Source organism: Catharus ustulatus, chromosome 7, assembly GCF_009819885.2.
Source record: "Catharus ustulatus isolate bCatUst1 chromosome 7, bCatUst1.pri.v2, whole genome shotgun sequence".
Lineage (NCBI taxonomy): Eukaryota > Metazoa > Chordata > Aves > Passeriformes > Turdidae > Catharus > Catharus ustulatus.
The window spans coordinates 4874958-4894756 of record NC_046227.1 but is presented as its reverse complement, the minus strand read 5'-3'; the positions used below and the strand labels follow the sequence as shown (position 1 = coordinate 4894756).

Below are 19799 nucleotides of genomic sequence, written 5' to 3'. Positions count from 1 at the left end.
AAGGCTCACTGAAAGGACTTTAAACTGCATTTAAAGATGGAAATGGTCTTGATGATCTAACAGGTGTTTTCCAATCTGAACTATTCTATGTTTCTGTGTAGGATTTGGATATGGATTTTTGTTAGCCATACCAAAACAAATTAAGCAAAAAATCAAAGAAACAAAGCAAAAAAAAATCTGCACTTGGATAATCATCAAATTTGGTAACTCAGAAACAATATATCCTAATGCAATCTTTATTGTTCACAATACAAATTTAAGTGAATGCTATTTAAAAAGTCACACTTGCCAGAAAGAAATTCTCTGATACAAGCAGCTGATTCCTGCCCTGAGCATTGACCAAATTGTGGTCCAGTTCACAGTACTGCTGTTGAGCCTAGAAGTTTCTCCTAATTAATAGTGCCAGTTCAATGTTACCAGGACTGCACAAGCTGTCAGGAAATGTGATTGCCACTCTGGTGGGTTACTGTTTGCATTATATAACCAGTCCATCGCTTATTAAATGTATTGGATGTAAGTAGTTTATTAATTAGAATATATTTAATAGCCATAGGAAGAGATTGTTTTTATTCTCAGCCCTGTTACCAGTGTCTGGCAGATGGTGGTCTACACCACCCTATGGGGGACCTAGTGTCTTTCTACACTAGAGGGTATATAAACCTACTTTCAAAGCAATATATGGGAAGTTACTAATACTGTGGCCTGGAAATCAGCATGAGTTTTAAAAACATGAGGTGTCCTTGATAAAAACTTGCACTTATAGCCAGCTTGCCAACCTGAGCAATTCAGAGTTCTGTCTCTGAACACTGTGAGCTTAAGACAGCAGCACCTTTCTCATCAGACAACTGTGCATTTTGGAGGTGGCTCAGACCATCACAGGTACTGGGTTTTTTTTCAATTGGTGTGATGAAATGTTCCAAATTTATGTGACTTGGAAAGCTGTTTCAAATTTGTGCTGTGGTTCCACTACCTTCACCCTGCCTGTCAGCTGCTGAGTCCTTTCTCTTTGCCCTGCAGGGGCACTGCTGCTTTTAAGATGAGGCACTGGATTAATGCAGGGAGAAAAATCCTTTTGGATTAGATTTAGAATGTCTGAGTTGCCTGATCTCCTTGACTGCCCATTTAACTGAGATCAACTTAAGCTGCCAGAGAACTGAACTGCTGGAACAAGCTTGGGGTTGTTGTAATTTACACTGCCTCAAAAGAAGGAATGAGATCCTTGTACGCATGATAGGAATTAGGAACTTGTGATTTCTTTTGGCATCACAAACCACTTTAAGAGCTGCTCCCTTCAGACAAGCTCAGCCCCCAATCTTCCATTCCATAAGGAGGGGGACAGAGCTTTACAGGGAGCTGTTTCCTCCCCACAGTGCGGTCCCAGATCTCCACCATCACCGTGGCCACCTTCAACACCACCCTGGCCTCGTTCAACGTGGGCTATGCCGATTTCTTCAGCGAGCACATGAGGAAGCTCTGCAACCAGGTGCCCATCCCTGAGCTGCCCCATGAGCCACTGGCCTGTGCCAACCTCCCCCGCAGCCTGACGGACTCCTGCATCAACTACAGCTGCTTGGAGGACACGGATCACATGGATGGAACCAACAGCTTTGTCCACAGAATGGCATGCTGGATCTCTCGGTAATTGGCAAGGAAGGAGGAAAGCCAGGTCCCTCTTCTGTCAATATAGCTGTACCATTGAGATCAGGGGTTGGATGGGCTTTTCCTCCACCTCTTTGTATGACTTCTCTCAGCAGTATGCAAAGGTCAGTCAGATACATTTGTGCACATCCTAAAAGTCTCCTCTGAGAAACTGCAACTCCCGTTACTCCTTGCAAGGAGTGCATGTGCATGTGGAATGCACACATCAAATCCTAAGGGGGATTAAATAATGGCTGTGTTCCTGGGGCATGCACCAAATCCCCTATAAAACAGTGTAAGACCGAGTAGCACCTTTCTTCTAGCACCTTAAACCTCACTCCTTCTGCTTTCCCCTTAATGATTTGCCAGCTCTTGGTGCACTGAAGCAGTGTTCTCAGGGTCACAGATGTCATCTCATGGTTTCCTTTTCAGCCTGACTGTGCCCAGCCTGTGGTTTCTTGTCTGGCATCTAGATCGTAGGATTTTGGTATTTAGGATTGTGTATTATTTGTTCAGAGTTTGTACTGTGCCTGCTGTAACGAGTCTCTGGAATCTAGAATTTCCAGGCATTAATTATTACTAGGAGAAAGTAATTCTGGCTTTGAATGTGATGTCTGAACCTCTCAGGTGGTGCTGAAGGCTGTTTACTTGGTTCTGAACCACGACATCAGTTCCCGGATTTGTGACGTGGCCCTGAACATCGTGGAATGCTTACTGCAGCTGGGCGTGGTGCCCTGCGTGGAGAAAGCTCGGAGGAAGAGTGAGAACAAGGAAAATGAGGCCCCAGAAAAGAGACCAAGTGAAGGATCCTTCCAGCTTAAAGGGGCTGCTTCTGGTTCAGCTTGTGGATTTGGGCCACCTCCAATCAGTGGAGCTGGAGATGGAGAAGAAGAAGGAAGTGGTGGAGGAGGTGGAGGTGGCGGAGGTGGAGGTGATGGAGGTGGTGGAGGAGGAGGAGGCCCTTATGAGAAGAATGACAAAAAACAAGAAAAGGTTTGTCTTGCTTCCCTCTTTATGCAATTCCAAATGTACTGTGCTGTCTGTTAAGGTTGGGGTATGCAAATGCCCTTCTGTTTTGCTCACTTGGGGTTCCATTGAGGAAACGTGACTAGCAATTCAAGCACTGTAACTACTCCAGAGAAACTGCCAAAAATGGAGTTTTTGAGCCTGGCATGGACATCTTCAGTATCTTGACAAAGTGTTTAAAACACTCAATCACAATGATTCTTTTTCAGGTTTCTTATTCATGACTTGTAAAGAAAAAAACGGAACCCAGTGTGTGAGCACAGTTTCTTTTGTTTGATTACTTGAAGTCATAAATTGTTCCGTGTTACTATGAGAATTGGACAAGGGATGCTATATTGCTGACCTCTGAAGCTGCAACTTATAGTAACATAATTTCTAAAACATGCAGCATGTAGGGAATTCACATATTTATGGCATAACTTTTTGATGGGAGCTGAAAGGGAGGGGGTTGGACTCTTAGCTTGATAAATAATTGGAGTAAACACTTCAAGAGTAACAAGTGGGTGTCTGAGATGAGAAATGGAAGGCATTTGTCAAAAGTAAAATGCTGACCAAATGCCAGTGGCTCTGCCAGGGTTACACACTGTCTTTCCCTCTGTGACCCTCAGGATGAAGACCCATCTGAGCACCCATAGGCTGGCCCTCACAATGCTGATCAAAATTGTGAAGTCCTTGGGTTGTGCTTATGGTTGTGGAGAAGGACATCGAGGGCTCTCTGGAGATCGCCTGAGACACCAGGTATTCCGGGAGAATGTAAGAGAATTAAAGCTCATTAAAGTGTCCCCCCTTGTACTTTTGACATCAGCTGCTGAGATTGCTGGCTGCCCCCTCTGTAGCTTTCCCTGTATTGACAGCAAATGTGTTTTATGGACAGTAAATGTGTTTTATTGACAGTAAATGTGTTGCTTTTTGTCGCAGCTCACAGACTGTGTTGCAGCCCAGCCGTAGCAGATTTTCAGCTGTAGCGTTGCCTTCCGGTCCCTGGGGCTTTCTAAGAGCACCCCTGGGCCCAGAGTGCTTCTGACCACCCCAGATGGACAATACATGGGAGCAAATTCCGTGTGTGAGCTGGTGCTAGTAATTTGTCACAGGATACTACCCCTAAAGAGTATGCTACTCACAGGAGGTGCAGCTGTCTTGGGTTACCTGTGTAAGCCCAAAAGTCCAAGGTGGAAGTGTGTCCACCTTTCCTGGGTGGTGTTTATCACTGATTGCTGCTGGGCTGCTCCATCAGCTCCTGAAAGTTGGAGTGCACTGTGTATGCACTTGTTCTGTTGTTCTGCAAGGAAGTAAAAAACTCACTCATGACCCTTAGAAGGATATGGTGGGTCATCACTTGATTCCAGATTTTGGTTCTGCACCAGTTAAGACATTGGGAAGTGTCCAGAATGTAGCCCAGACATCAGATTTAATCCAGGAGAGTTTGTCTCCTTGAGGTCAGTCCAGCTCCCTGTGGAATGGGAGCCTCCAAAGGCCTTCTCAGTGCATGCCTCCTCCTCCTCACCTTGTGTGCTTGCAGAAGGGAGCATTTTTCATGACCATAATGAGAGTTACTAATCCCATGGGATGTGTGTGAACCAGATCCTTCTCCATGGCCTGGTTAGCTTGAGCCATGCCAACAGAGCTATAACTAGGTTCTGGGCTCTGAGGTGGATTTCTCAGAGATGGATTGGCTGCTCTGTACCCCTGCAGTGCTCTTGTGTTAGCTAGATTTCCAGGTGCTGCAGGAGTGGACACAGCTGGACAAGTGGGTGAGAGAGTTCCAGTGGTGACAGTGGAAGGGCTCTGCACAGAGCACTGGTTGAACAGGTACCGTATTCATCACAATGTCAGACTTCTCTCTTGGAGCTGACCAGCCAAGCTTTTAGACCTAGGAATAACATTAAGTATAAATGAAGATGTCTTGGAACCAAGATTCTTGTCATGCCCATTGAATTGAGGAAAGTGGTTTCCTAAATGTGTGCGAGTCTGCTACATTTTCTGTGTGTTTGTCTGGCCAAACTGCTTTGCATGCACCATTTGTGTTGACAGTGTGGACAATCATGTCTGAGTTTACTGGAAAGTTAAGCACTCTATTGTAGATAACAGAGTTCATGTTTCCTATAGAGATGATATTTTAGATTCTTTTTCATCCAGGCTGCATGGGGTCCCAGTAGGATGGATAGTTTTGTGATAAGAAGTTGACAATGAATAGCTTTTAAGTAAAAAGTTAGTGTTTTGTATGATGTAAATTGGCCATTGGGTATGCAATAATTAGGTGCATTCAGTAGGTAGAAAAGCAGATGCCTAAGGCTAAGAACCTGCTCCACCACTGAGCATTGACAGAGGTGGCACATTCCCAGTTCATTTACATCCAGTGAGATTTTACTTTGGGGCTGGACAAGCTGGTGGTGGTTTCATCACCCCCTCAAACAGTGGCACCCATAATGGTGCACTCTCTTTTGTGCTGAATTTCTTGTTGGCTCCAGAGGTGAACCTCTCTTGCGGGAGCAATCAGACAGCAGAGCTCTGACTAAGTACAGAATTACCTTGCTCTTGCTAGCAAAACTTGCACACATGCTTTGATGTGATTTATGATATGATTTACTGGACACTTTTTCAGGCCCAGAACTGCCTCACAAACTGTACAAACTGGATAAGGCACAATTCAGACAGACTGTGAGAGATTATGTGAACAAGGATTCTCTCAATAACGTGGTGGATTTCCTGCATGCTTTACTGGGATTCTGCATGGAGCCAGCCACTGATAGTAAGTATATCTGCCATCAGAAGCTGTCACTTGTGTATTTTTTAATTGTGCTGTCAGAAAGAAGCCACATTCTTGTCCTTTAAAAACTACAAAATGTGATTTGCTATTCTCAGAATATATAAACTGTATCCTTAGCCAGTGGGGGTCAAGGGAGTTGGACCATTTTGGATCTGAGCAGCCAGTGATCTTGCCTGGAGATCCTGTAATTGAGGGGCTCCCTTGGATTCATCCTACCTCTTGTTCATGGCTCTTCACAGAAGAGATTTTCATTAAACGATGCCTCAGGCATCGTCAGGAAGTTTTCTGCTTCATGACATGGCAAGGCACCAGTTGGAATGGCCTGTTTAATTCACAGTTTATTCTGAATGGGATATAACTGAGCTTTAAAACCCTCTGTGGTGCCTCAGACAAGGCAGTAAGCAGCAAGAAGGGCTGGATGAATGAGAATATGGACACACAGATGCATGTGCCTGCAGCTACAAATGTGCATGCATGTGTATATATTGGGGGGGTTGAGGATTTTTTTTAAAGTTAGGAAAATTCTGTTCTAATATGTGCTTGATTGGAACAATCAAACATTTATGCTTGGTCACTGCATGAAACAACAGTTAAGAGTGTTTACAGAGCAGGAATAGCTCCTCTGACACACTTGGGGAGTGTGACTAATTAATTAGCCTGTCTTTGATGCCAGAAATTTCAGATAAAGCATCAAAGAACATTATATAGCCGGATTTCATGAAGAAGATTCCCATATGATGTTTCCCTAAGTATTCATCAATTATTGACTGGCTTATTCTTTGAAGCATGGCAGCTCATGCAGCTCTTAAAAGTCTTTTCTCTCATCTCAGGAAACTGGGATGATTTTTGCAATTCATGTAAATGTGTAATTTTTTTTTGAGTATTTCTGAAAGTTTGGTGTCCTTGTGTACCTTCCAAGAAAGAAGGTACTGAATTTCCTATAGTTCAGAAGACTTTCATTTCATGGGTGTTGCCTCTTTGCCGCTTAGTCCAACATCTCTTATCCTTAGAGTGGTAACTAGAAAAGCTGGAGTTGTTGTTCAAATGTTAAGCCTTATTCTGCACTTCTCTAAATGAGCTCTGTATGAAACAAATCTAAAATTATCCTGATATTTTCAATCCTTTTTCACAATACAACTATTTCTGGGAAGCTTTCTATACTTATCATTTATTTTACCCTTTCTTCTACTGTATTTTGTGGGGTGGGATTTGAGAACTGATAGGATATTAGGTGGGGATGTCCTTGTCTCACGTATCATAATCCCTTGAATGTGTCTTTAAGCCCTCTCTTTTAAACTGTTCCAACAAGATGGCTTGCTTATGCTTGAATTTTACAGATAAGGCTGGATTTGGGAATAACTTCACCACAGTGGACAACAAGTCTACAGCCCAGAGTGTAGAAGGTATTATTGTGAGTGCCATGTTCAAGTCACTGATCACTCGCTGTGCATCCACTACACATGAGCTCCACAGCCCAGAAAACCTGGTAAGCACCTGAAAAGCAAAGTTCTTTTTCACTTGGGTGTCATAGTGAGACTTTACAGTGAATGATTCATTCAGTTTGGCCAAATCGTGTAGCAATGATGCAGTCACAGCTGAAATTATATAAATGGATGTCCTTCTTGCATGTCTGGCTTGGAACCTGGGAACTCAGAAAAAAAGTTGAGCAGTCTGAATGAAAATTTCTTCTCTGTTCAAGCAGCTTCTGTGTTTTCAACTGGATAAGTAGCATAGTCTGGAGGGATTAATGAACAAGAAGAGCATTCTGGTTTGTTTACCAGCAGCATGGGGCCAGCAGGTCCAGGGCAGTGATTCTCTCCCTGTACTGGGCACTGGTGAAGCTGCATCTCAGCATCTGGGCTCTGTGCTGGGCCACTCACTAAAGAAGGACACTGAGGTGCTGCAGCATGCCCAGAGAAGGGAAATGGGGCTGGGAAAGGGTCTGGAGCACACATCTTATGAGAAGCAGCTGAGGGAAATGGAGTTTGCTCAGCCTGGAGAGCAGGAGGCTCAGGGGAGACCTTGTTCCTACAGCTTCTGGACAGGAGCTTGTAGCAAGGTGTGGGTCAGTCTCTTGTCCCAGGTAAAAGTGACAGACAAAAGGAAATGGCCTCAAGATGCATCAGAGGAGGTTTACAAGAGTATTAGGGAAAATTTCTTCACTGAAAGGGGAGGTCATGTTTTGGGACAGGCTGCTCAGGGAAGTAGTGAAATCACTATCCCTGAAGGGATTTAAAAGATGTGTGAATGTGGAACAAAGACATGAATTTTTTTGGTGGGCTTGACAGTGCTGTGTTAATGGTTGGATTCAAGGATCTTTCCAGCCTCAGTTATTCTATGATTCTAAGACCATAGCTGCCACGAATCCACTTTCAGCAAACGTCAAAGGCAGTCCACTTGGGGAACCACATGGCCCACCAGAGCCAGACTGTGTGAATTACTGAACAGCAGCTTGGTAGATCTTCCCAAGGTTTAACAAACATTCAATTTACCGAACATGAGGAAGAAAGGAAGGTGTTGCCTTTTGGTGTGTATATGCTGTCTTCCCAGAGCAGGCAGTAGACTGGATGACATGAGATTTGTTGTTGTTGTTTTGTCATTCTTTAAAATTAATCTTGTGGCCAGTATCTTACTTTAAAAAAAATTGTCAGAATAGTCTAAGGTCTTTCAGGAAAGCTCACAGATCAAAATCAAGCCCTGTAAAACTGTTCCCTGCATCCCTTGCCCTTAGATATAGAGGTGATTTGCACATCACAGATGTGCATAAATGTTCAGAATTAAAAAAGGCCTTAACTGTAGGATGGCAGATGAGTGTCATTCCTCTTTATATGATGTGAAGCTCTAAAATAATGGGGAAAAAAATCCAAAGTAACCCACTGGTTCTGAAAAAAGCATGCAATTGTTTGCGTCCTCTCACATATATCTGAGATACTTTGTGCCTTTTAAGTTTGTGGTCTAGATGAATGGTATAAAACAAACTTTAAGCCATCTTTGTAGCTCCCTCATTTGCAGGTCCTTTAGCCTCTGATACCTCTCCATGTGCTGTATCCCATTGCAGATCATGTTCTATAACAATGCTCCTCCTTGTCTGCTTGTTCTGAGTGCACTATGAGTTTCCAGACAAAAAACACAAACCATGCACCTGAAGAGTAAATCACACAACAGGCAGAGGATTTCATGATTACCGCACCATTTTGACTAAAATTTTGGTCGAACCCAAAGTGCAGCTTATAATCAGGTGTGGCTTATATACGGACAAAGAACAAAAAGTTGCTGTTTAGTTTGGTGGACAGGTGTCTGCTGAGAAAGGCAGGAGCTTCTCTTTGAAATGGAGAATGTAAACCCCAATGTAAACTCCCTCCTCCAAATTACTATAATTTTGAAATCAAGGGCTTCAGGCAAAATATGGGAATTAGGAATAACAGTTCTTTACTAGGGAAATTAAAATAGAAATACAGTACTACAAAGAAACAAACTCCAAACCCTGACAAAGTCAGAGTACAACCTGACACCCTGTCAGGCAGGGTGTTGGTAGCAGTCCCATTCCATGGTGGCTGCATCCTCCTGCAGTGACAGATGTGGCTCAGTTGGAGCAGTGCTCCTGTACAAGGTGCAGTTTCCCTCCAGAGGTCCAGTGGTGATGTGGAGAAATCCGGTTTTCCTCTGGAGTCCAGTGGAGAAAGGGGCTCCCTTAGTGTCCCAAACCTCTGTTTTTATCTTAGTAAGGAATGTTGGGCTCTTCCCCTGGCTGGACAACTCCAATGGGATGCAGTAATTTTATCAGTCCACAGTGGGACTCAATGGCCATTAGCAGAAAATGACTGGCTGGAGGAAGGATGGGTTGTGAAAAGATAAAGAACAATGCCCTGCCTGGTTTCAATGGATGGCCCATTAGCAGAATATCTGCGTTGAGATAAGGATCACTGTCCCCACCCTCAACAGATGGGATAGAATAGATACCTTTTATCACACTCTGTATTGTAATGTGCAGCTTATAATCAGGTGCGGCTTGTAATCGGGAAATTACTGTAATGCCTGGTGAAATACCTCAGGAAGTATTGGCTCTCAGTGCTTCTTTAGTAACTGCAACTGAAATTGTTCTTTCTCCTGGTGTCTTGCTACTCAGGGTTTGTACTGTGATATCCGACAGCTGGTCCAATTTATCAAGGAGGCTCACGGGAATGTATTTCGGAGAGTGGCCCTCAGTGCCCTCTTGGACAGTGCTGAAAAGTTAATACCAGGAAAAAAGACAGAGGAAACAGAGCAAGAGCCAAAACCTTCTGGGAGCAAAAGGTGGGTATCAGGAGGGAGAAGGCAAATGACTGACTTGCATGTGACTCTGTGACTGTCTGTGCCAAACACAAATATTGGAAGCCCAAGGGACTGTTTTATCTTTATAGCATGTCAGTTCTTCATGTACAGACGCGTGCTGTGGCAGCAGCCTCTTTTAAAATTTAATGATCTGAGATTGCAACAAATTTGCAGAGAAAAGCAGTCTCATGTAAGAGGCACAAGAGAACAGTGCCATGGAAACACTGGGATAAGGAAAGGTTAAGAGAACTAAGAAGCATAGTGTCACTCCCAAAACACTCTGTGGATGTACTTTTTAATATGCATCACATCCTTTGGGCTGTGTATGTGTTGTTCTGTTGAATATAATACTGACATGCTTCTTTATCAAAAAGAAATTTCCTCTGGTGCTTGGGGAATTTGTCATATTAAAATGTTAGGAAGAAGGATTAGGAAAGTTGAAAAAGTCCTGGAAACCTTGTCTTTGCTGCTAAGAGCTGATATTTTTTGGGCAATAATACTGTGTAAGTTGCTAAGGAGAGGGTAATAAAGCTGCTTTGCAGGTTTCCATGTCCAGCTCTGTGTGATGACCATGAGATGGGCCAGCCATTGCTTTTGGCTGATGATTTGTCTTGTGTGTGTAGATCTGAAGCAGGAAGTGTCATCATTGACAAGGGCCAGGCCTCAGCTGCCCCTGATGAGTGCCGCAGCTACGTCTCGAGCCGCCCAATGCAAACTCCAGAGCAGTGAGTAAATACTGAATTGTTCAATGTCTTAAGGAGCTCTGACAAAGATATGGAAATAGGAGTAGAGAGTTCTTTAATAGGAAATGTAAAATTAAAAAAATACAGTAATAAAAACGCTGTCAGAGTCATAATCCAAGCTGACACCCCCAGTCAGGCAGGGTGTTGGCAGCAGTCCCATTAAATGGTGCTGCATCCTCCTGCAGTGACAGATGTGATTCAGTTGGAGCAGTGCTCCTGTACAAGGTGCAGTTTCCCTCTAAAGTCCAGTGTGATGTGGAAAGGTCTGCTTTTCCTCTGAATCCAGTAGGAAAGGCTGCTCTGATGTTCCAAATCTCAGTTTTTATCTAGGTAGGAATTTCTTGGCTCCTCCCCCTCGTGGAGCATTCCCAATGGGATATGTGATTTTATCTGTCATGCAGTGAGACTCAAACACAAGAACGGTGTATTTGGAATTCAAAATGAAACAGCCTCAAGTAACAGAGAGGTTAGGAGGGGCTGCAGAAGGGAGGTCTCATTTCCCTGAGCATTCAAACCTCACTGAAATGCAGTTTACGCTTTGCACACCTTCTGTTCCAGCGATGAGCAAATCCAAGGGGCCAATCTGGGGCGCAAGGACTTCTGGAGAAAGATGTTCAAGTCCCAAAGTGCAGCGAGTGATACCAGCAGTCAGTCCGAGCAGGACACATCCGAGTGCACCACGGCTCACTCTGGAACCACCACGGACAGGCGCTCCCGCTCTCGCTCCCGGAGAATCTCCCTTCGCAAGAAACTCAAACTGCCCATAGGTAAATGTATGTCTCCTCCTGTTCTGTGTACATGCTGTGTGTGCAGAGAAATACAGCTGTCTTCAGAAGCACTGCAACACAGTTCCTTGTTGTGCCTATGTTCTCCCAAAAAAGCTGTGGTTTGCTGCTCTCTGCATTTTACAGCTGTGGAACTGACACAATTTGCCAAAGACATTGGGAGAATTTTTGTCAAAATAGATTTGAAACTTTTCCCTCAAAGTAGTAGGCTATCACTGTAATCTCACAGGCGCTGTTCCTGTCTGTAGAAGAGAAATATTCCAAATTAACATTTGTTAGACAGAGAATAGATCTTACAATTCCCAGGACCTGGCCTTGCATGGTAGTTTTTAATACATGTTACATGAAAATGCTACCTTATGCTTTCCTCCCATTTTTCCATGCCTTAGTGTGGCCATTGTGGAGAAATATACTGCAATTGCTAAGAAATAGCAGTATATTCTAGAAATAATGTTTAGATCTGTTCTGAGTGGCTTATTCTGAAACAGGGAATTGGCTGAAGCGCTCCTCCCTCTCTGGCCTGGCCGATGGAGTGGAAGATCTCCTGGATATCAGCTCTGTCGACCGTCTCTCCTTCATCAGGCAGAGCTCCAAGGTAAATGTGTCAGGCTGGGTTACACAGAGCTTAAAAGGCAGGATCTGGCTGGTTTTAGCTGCGCATAGAGACATTTTTATTCAATGTGGACTTTGCAGCTAACGATCTGCTATCACAAAAGTCTGCAGGTAGAGCCATGGGAATTTGACGCTGGACAAAAATACCTCATGGTGAAGACTTGGTTAAATTTACATTGTACTGGTCTGGTGCACTGAGAGGGAAGTGCAGGCCCTGTCAACACACCTGAGCTTTAATTTTTTGGTCACACCTCTCCTTCTTTGTCCTCTCACAGTCCCTCAAGACAGATCAATCCTTTAACCAGAAAGCTTCAGTGCACGTCGCTCTGTGCTGTTCCAGTGGTGACCCTGCAGCCCTTGTGTAGATGTTTGTGTGTGACCAGCCCCTCTGTCCTGCACAGGTGAAGTTCACCAGCGCAGTGAAGCTGTCTGAAGGAGGGGGGCCAGGAGGAGGCCTGGACAACGGGCGGGATGAAGAGGAGAATTTCTTCAAGCGTCTTGGTAAATGGCGCACCTGCCGAAGACACCCATCCAAGCTTCATCACACAGAAGAAAAAGATGGTTAGAAATCAGGGTTCTCGTCCTTTTTTTTTTTCCTTTCTTTTTATCATATTTAAAAATATATTTCTTTTCTGTATTTTACCCCTTTCCCTTTTTTCCTGCTTTCTCCATGGTTTTTGTCTCCATCGTAGCCTTCTCCAATTTTTAGTCTTTGTAAATGTTTTCTTTCCCTTCCTTCTTTCTTTTATTTTGATTTAGAAAAAAGCTCTGGTAAATTTTTTTTTCCTAAAAAAAATCAGATTGTCCAAATAAATTATACAATACCACATTTGGGCTTTTAAAATCAAATCAAATTTGGTCAATACACTTGAAAAATTAATGCTTGCTTCAAAGCACTTATTCAGTTCAAAATTAGGTGTGTAAATCTTCTGTTGTCCAATACAACAATTCCATCAGTTTTTTTGTTTAGTTCTGTTTTTTCAATTTGTAACTATTTGACAGTTTTAGCAAATATCAGCACAGAAATGGAAAACCCTACACAAAACTTGTTGTAATTATCTCTTTTCTTCTGTGTTTGCATGTCTAGTCTCTGCATACCATTCGTTAGGGATGCTGTCCCTTTTTCTTGGCGCACAACATGATAATAAAAACACTCCTTTTCCTTTCCACAGAAGTGTATTTAGTTGTTGTGTATTTTCAAAGTCAGCAATGTCTGAAAAGTGCCTTTATGAATAATACAAGGTCATGGTATAATCTGTTTTAAAATATCATGCAGTCATTGACATGCTCATGTCGTCAGCTCAAAGCACATCCTTCTTGAAGTTCTGTTACTTTTTTTAAGACAACACAACCAGATTCCCAAAAACACACAAAAAGGAGTCAATTTTAATTTTTAGCATGGTTTCTGTAGTTTTGCAATATGCTACACTTTCTGGCATTGTGTTTGGTTTTCTCCTGACATTACACTTTGACATTGCATTGTGTGTATTTTGCCATCACCTGTCCCAGGCCTGCAGTGTAATGCATGTAAGGCATTTTTCAGGCAAGTGATACTTGCAAAATACAAGCATATCTTGTCACTGTAAGCTGGCCATTATCTGCCACTGGTGAATGGTGGTGCTTTTCAGTCAGCTCCTAGATGGGAAGTATTGTTCTTTTGTGAGAGTGCATCAGCTCAGCCCCTTGTGGTAGTCTGGTAGCATTCCCCAGCAAAGGAAGGAATTTGTTTCTTCATCCACTGCTTTGTGCTGAAGTAGGTATGAAATACTTCCACTGTATTTCCTCCCAGCTCTCACTGGTCAAAAATGGCAGAGGGGCAGTGAGAACTTTCCAGACTGCCACAGCTGTTTCTGCAGCGCTCCTGTGAGATGACCTTCATATTTTGTTCTAGAAAATAATTTATTTTCTCTTGCTAATACAAGAGTAATAAAGGTTCATAAGGCAAAGTGTGACACTTGAGGAAGTTGTATCACTGTAACTAGAAGGATCTCTGGCATGCAATGAAAGCCAGGTGGCTTTAACACAAATAGTTTTGTCTGCCCTGTGTGTCTGTGCTTGCATGTGCACAGTGATATCAATGGGAGGATGTGCTGGTTTGTAAAGGTTTTCTGAAATTTTTCCTGAAACCAGGACAGAGCCCCAGTCATGGTGTGGCAGTTTATAACCCAGTACACTGAGCCTTCCAGTTTCCAGTACTCCTCTATCTTCCATAGAGATGATCAATTTTTCTGTGCTTAACGAGGAGAGAATAAAAGCCTTTTAATGGTGGATAGGTGTACTGTTAAATACCTCAACATCTGATCCTAAAGCATTATATTGGAACCTCTCTCTGCCTTCTCATTTTTGTCATTCATGGTGTTATGCTATTACTTTGCTCATGTTTTTTTCATGTGGTGTTTCCTCTTGTGTTTTTGGGTTTTTAACAGTAGGCCAAATTTAAGAGGTAATGGATAAAGGAGAAATAAATTGCACTAAAAACTATAACATGTAGAGTAATTTGTGACATCATTTATGAACTGTAATCTTCATTGTGATTTATCATGTAGACCACTGGAAATTCTGTGTTATATATGTATGTAAGCATACATATGTGTGCATATCTGTATGTGTGCATATGTGTACATATATCTACACATACATATTTACACATTCATGAGTAAAAATATTTATTTTAATGATCATTTTACCTGTGCTAAGAGCAAAGCACTTGTATACAGCTACAGTGCATTTACATGAGACCCATAACGTTCCTTTGGGCACTCAGTGAAGATGCTGTGAGTGACCACAGAAGTTGTCAGGGTGCTCAGGACACAGCAGCTCAAGTTTGCTCTGAAGCATGAGCTGATGACACAGGAGCTTGTGTGTCCTCCTGCATTAGGAAATAGGCCTGAGTAGCATGAGTTAGGTCAGTGAGGGCTGCCCTGATCACAGCAAGGCTGCTCCAGGATGAGCATAACCAGGGACAGCCACCAGCTGCCTCAAGAATTGTCCTGTAAAGCTTCAGCAAAATGCAAGTGTGCCACTGAGCTCGGATGGACAAAAGCTCTGCTAGCTCTTCATGGTGTGGGTTAGGGACTTGCCTTAGGTGAGGTTCTGCTCTTTATCTCATACAGGCACAATACTTAACAGGGTACAGAAGAGGAAACGTTGTTTGTACCTCAGATGGGTTTAGTGTTGTCACAGCCATAGCAGGAAGGCTCAGATAAGATATAAAGAGCTTTAAGAAACAGAAGGGCTTGGAAGGATGTTTGTGACTGCTTGCATGTGTAAGTGTTCTACTTGTTGTTTCTACTATGTTTGATCCATTTCAATGGAATATTTTCCCAGCATAGGAACATTTTGCTTGCTGGTAACTAGGTGCAGCTTCACTGGAGAGAAAAAAAGACAAGGAATTTGTAAATAAATTGCTTGAAATTTGATATACCTCTGTCTTCAAGGGAAAAGTGAAGATCTACATTGTAATTTTCTGTTGTGATTTTTTTTTGTGGCACATAAATGCTTTCCAAGTAATTCTAGGGAGTGCAAGCCCAAAAGAACTTCAAGTGTCAGCCACTCCTCTTTTCTGAATTACTCCAAAAGTCCTATAAAACTGATGTTTTTACTCTTGTCTTTCAAATAATCTGTATTTAAAACCAATTTTGAATTATCCACTCCGTTCTCTTCTTCAGTGCTTTATCCTTCAGTGTTCTGTAAACTTTTGTACTTCCAGATGTAAATGGGGAGAATATTATGGGCAAAGACAAAAAGCCCAGAAACGACTATCCTTTTTTTGGACAAACACTTTGGCCTTGAAACAGCTTTCCTTATTTCCAATCTGTCTTTCTACCATCCTCTCAACTCTGGGTACCAACTGCATAATGATCTTCTGCACTAGAAGTGCTAATTTTGATAAGTTGATTTATCATGTGAGCTATATACAAAGAGTTTAAAATTGTCCCCACAGTGGGATGCCATCTTCATTTTTGAACAGGACTCTTTTCCATCCCAAAGTGTACAAGAGAGGCTGGAATGATGATATCTAGGAGTTGAGACCAGTCTCACTTTCCTCTTTACTTTTGTGGTAATTGCAGATGTATGCCTGAAAAAAGGACAGTGCTTGGTTTCCACATAGACTACACATTCACTACTGAATTTTCTGTCCTAGCAGATGATATATTACTAAATTGATCCATGAGGAATAAGGGTTATGCATGCTGCAATAATAAGTAAGGTAGGAGATTATTGAGGAAATAAAGACTGTAAGCAAGATGATCTGTGTTAAAGAGGTGGGGAGGAAAGACAACATCCTAGTTCACCTGTGTTGGAGTAGGTGCTGGGCTTCCACACTGAGTGTGCTGGAACTGTTCTGGGCAGATGTCAGTATGATCAATACCAGAATCTGACTAGCTGTGTATCTGTTTCATGGAAGTCATGAATATTTTAAAAATGAACCTCTTATCTTCAAGATAACACAAGGAGAGAAAGGGATTTATGCTAAGACTGTACTCATCAAGATTTTTGTTCCCCCATTTTTTACTGGTGAGAGACTGTGTTCCCTTCTCTCTACCCCTCCCTGCATCCCCTCTGTACTCTCTACCTCTTTAGGTTGCCATAGCTTTGATGATCACTTGACCTCCAAACAAGAAGGAGGGAAATCCAAGAATGTTGTGAACCTGGGAGCGATCCGCCAAGGCATGAAGCGCTTTCAGTTTCTGCTGAACTGCTGTGAACCAGGCACTATCCCTGATGCCTCCATTCTGGCAGCAGCTCTAGATCTTGTAAGTCACTTTTGGTCTCTTGTTACCTGCTGAGAGCATGTGCATATGTGGTGTTCCACTGTCATTCACCAGTGCTCCTCGTGCCCCACAGACAGAGTGCAAAGCCTCACAGCAATGCCTAGTGGTGGCATTAGCTGGAGCTTTTGGCATCTGTGAGTGGACAAGTTTGCAGACAAAATGGATCCTTTTTATTGTATTACATGGCTCCCTATAACTACATTATTGCCCATGCAAGCTTGGTTTGTTGTCTTCATACTTCGCTCACAGATGCTCTGTTTCTGCTCCCAGTGTCAATCTGCAGAATAAGAGTTGAAGATTGGATAACTGCTTGGAGAGGTGCAGGAATTCCACTCTCACATTCTGGCAGAGTTATAATCGCATTAGGCAACACTGAACTATTAGTCACTAGAGGCAGTCACTGGAAAAAATACATCAGAGTGTGTGTGCTTTTAGATGTGGATAATGCTGATTTGCCAATGCAAATCAAAGAAGTGACACAATTCATTCCCTTCTTCCTGATATTCTGTATCTCCTTCCTTCTTATCCTTGCAGTTGTGTTTTCTACAATCCTCCTGTCTCTAGAGCTGTGGCCTTCAGCCTGTGATTCATGAGCCAGTGGGGCTCTCTGAGGTGTTTATGTGACAAGCAAGGAGTGTGACAAATAGAACTATGAAAAACCAGCCAAATATTAGCAATTTCTCTGCATGCTGCTTTTCTACTTCCTTCCATAAGTGTTTGGCTGTGGGCAAGCTGAGAAAAAGATTCAAAGCCACTGCTCTCAGAGCATCCACGTGCTCTCTATCCCTTTTCTTCCCACGCCCCACCTCTCACCTGTGTGACTGCTGTGCCATTTGTGCTCAAATCCACTTTTTTTGCTCACTGCTGGAGGTGCCAGGCTCACAGACTCTGCCTTCCTGCTCGTGCTGTGCCCTGACCTTTGCTGCATTGCCTGTTCCATGGCTGTAGGGATGTTCTGCTCTGTGCACCACCTCCTTTGCATCTTCATCTTAGCCCTGCATCCTCGGTCCGCAGATTCAAGCACGGCTGCATTAGTGTTGGTCTGGAGTTGCTGCTGTCAGTTCCCATCCAGCTCTACTGTTTGGAGTGGTCTCATCCATTTTCCAGCAGACACAGGGTTCATTCACTGGCACCCACACTTCCTGACAGAGATTGTTGTTCCTCTGTGAAACAGTGGATGCAGTGGCTGATGGAGTTGCCTGCCTGGTGGCTCTCACCAGGTTGCAGTGAGCTCAGAAGGTGGCTTGCAGCCTGCTGAGTGTGCGACACCCAGCTGCAGTGCTCAGGGCTTGCAGGCTGCCACCCACTGCAAATTCTAAACTAACAGAGTTAGTAAGGGGCAAGGTGCATGGGCAGGAAAGAGCTCACTCCTAGCAAGTTTGCCACCAAGATCCTTCTGAAGATGCCCTGCTGTGTGTTCTAATTAATAGGTGATAAAATGGGGTTTGGCAATTATGTCCCGATTGCCTGTAAATGTCTTAATTAGTTTTTAAATTTCCCAAATGCCTAAGTACAGACCAGCTTACTCTGTGCCCTTGCATGAAGTCTGCTGGAAACTTCCAGTCAGAGTGAGCTGTTTGAAGATGTCTGACTTGCAGAGCTGACTTTTACAAACTAAAATGTAGCTGTCTCTCTATTCCACTGAATGATGCAGACAATCTTGGTGTTAGAATTTCTAAAAGGTTTCAGCTAGAGATGAAGGAAACCTTGCTCTAATTATAGCCTTGAGAGTCTCCAAGGACCTGTTCAGTTGGCATTTTGTCTACAAATTATTGGAGATATATAGATGTTAGGCAGTCTCATGCAGTGTGTATTTTAAAAGATGACAGCCTGTCATCTCACTGTATTGGTTAATGGCAATGGAAAATTCCCACTTTATATGTCAGTAGAGTACACCAAAAAGGAAGCATTCTGGGTGTTTTAACTTCTGTTTTCAGGCTTTTGAAGTAATAGTTTGAATCAGGTCTGATGCAAATGAAAAACTTCTTAAATAATTTTATCCAGCCTAGTTGCTAAGGCAACCTTTAAAAAAAGAAAGGCAAACAGTTCCAGTTTCAGTTCTTCCACAACTTCTTACAACAACTTTGAAATCTTTGATCAGCCTAGATGTTTGTACTGATTTGCCACACTGATTTAAAGAAATTAGAGCAGTGAAACAAATGATGCGTCCTTATGGAGCTAATATTTTTGTGTATTAAAATGAGTGTTGGCTTAGGTTTAGCAGTTAACATATTTCCCTAGAAGCAGCATCCATACTTGACTAAACTTGTAAAGCTACAATCAATATATGGATGTGCAAACATTCAGTGATAATTGTCACATTGCAGACAGCTTCATCTTTATGTCCCCAGCTTAAATCCAGACTTTGCAATGGAAAAATTGATTTACTCAGGGATATTTCAGTCCGTGCTTAAGTTTGTGTTGAGGGTTCCAATAAACTGCAGTCTGGGATTGTGGTACTATATTACAAAAGTATCCTAATTAGACTGGTGTAAATGACCAACTTTTCTCTGACCAACACAGCAGTGTGTGACACCTGTCAGCATTACGTTTCTCCAGTAAGCCGTGTGAGCTCATTTGTTGTAACATGTACAGCTTTTATCCTTGCTGAAATGCTATAGTTGAGTTGTTTTCTGGTAGGATTGTGTTTGAGATGACCCACTAAGTACTGGGACAGTAGAAGCAAAGTCTAAATTGTAAGAATGCTTATCAATTTGCTGACTCCATGTCACCCTGTGTCTTAGGCAGACTCTCTTGTTCCCATGTCCCCATTTCCATGGCAGAAATGTTTCTCTGTAGAAGTGCTTGTGATTGGGAAGGAATTCAGAGATTGCTACAAACAGGTCCCAGAGAAAAAGACTGGGAACAAAAACAAAGAGCTGTGTCATGGACTGCACTTGGCCGTTTGGTAGCTATAATCAGCGAGGTCTGAACTAATTGAAACAGGCAATTCTCCAAGACACTAGTTAATAATTTACTTGCAACCTGTCTTCATATACCTGCTCAGACAACTTGCATGTCAGCCTTTTTTTTGCTTAGACAAAGCAGAGCTACCCAGAGCTACCTTTTGAGAGTATTCAAATTTACTTTGGCATCTATTAAAAGTATATCGTTGGTATTAAGTGCCTCTCTTTTCTGTCTT

General features: G+C 42.8%; 1 protein-coding gene across 1 annotated transcript in view; it reads left to right on the top strand.

Annotated features, from left to right (window-relative positions):
* UNC80 (unc-80 homolog, NALCN channel complex subunit) overlaps window positions 1-19799 on the top strand; it is a 120450-nt gene that overhangs the window by 25333 nt on the left and 75318 nt on the right. Inside the window, 13 exon segments of the mRNA XM_033064342.2 lie at window positions 1371-1613; window positions 1616-1638; window positions 2266-2631; window positions 3280-3417; window positions 5267-5279; window positions 5282-5413; window positions 6769-6917; window positions 9558-9724; window positions 10366-10467; window positions 11044-11252; window positions 11759-11865; window positions 12284-12383; window positions 16467-16639. Coding sequence (XP_032920233.1) covers window positions 1371-1613; window positions 1616-1638; window positions 2266-2631; window positions 3280-3417; window positions 5267-5279; window positions 5282-5413; window positions 6769-6917; window positions 9558-9724; window positions 10366-10467; window positions 11044-11252; window positions 11759-11865; window positions 12284-12383; window positions 16467-16639 — 1922 coding nt within the window.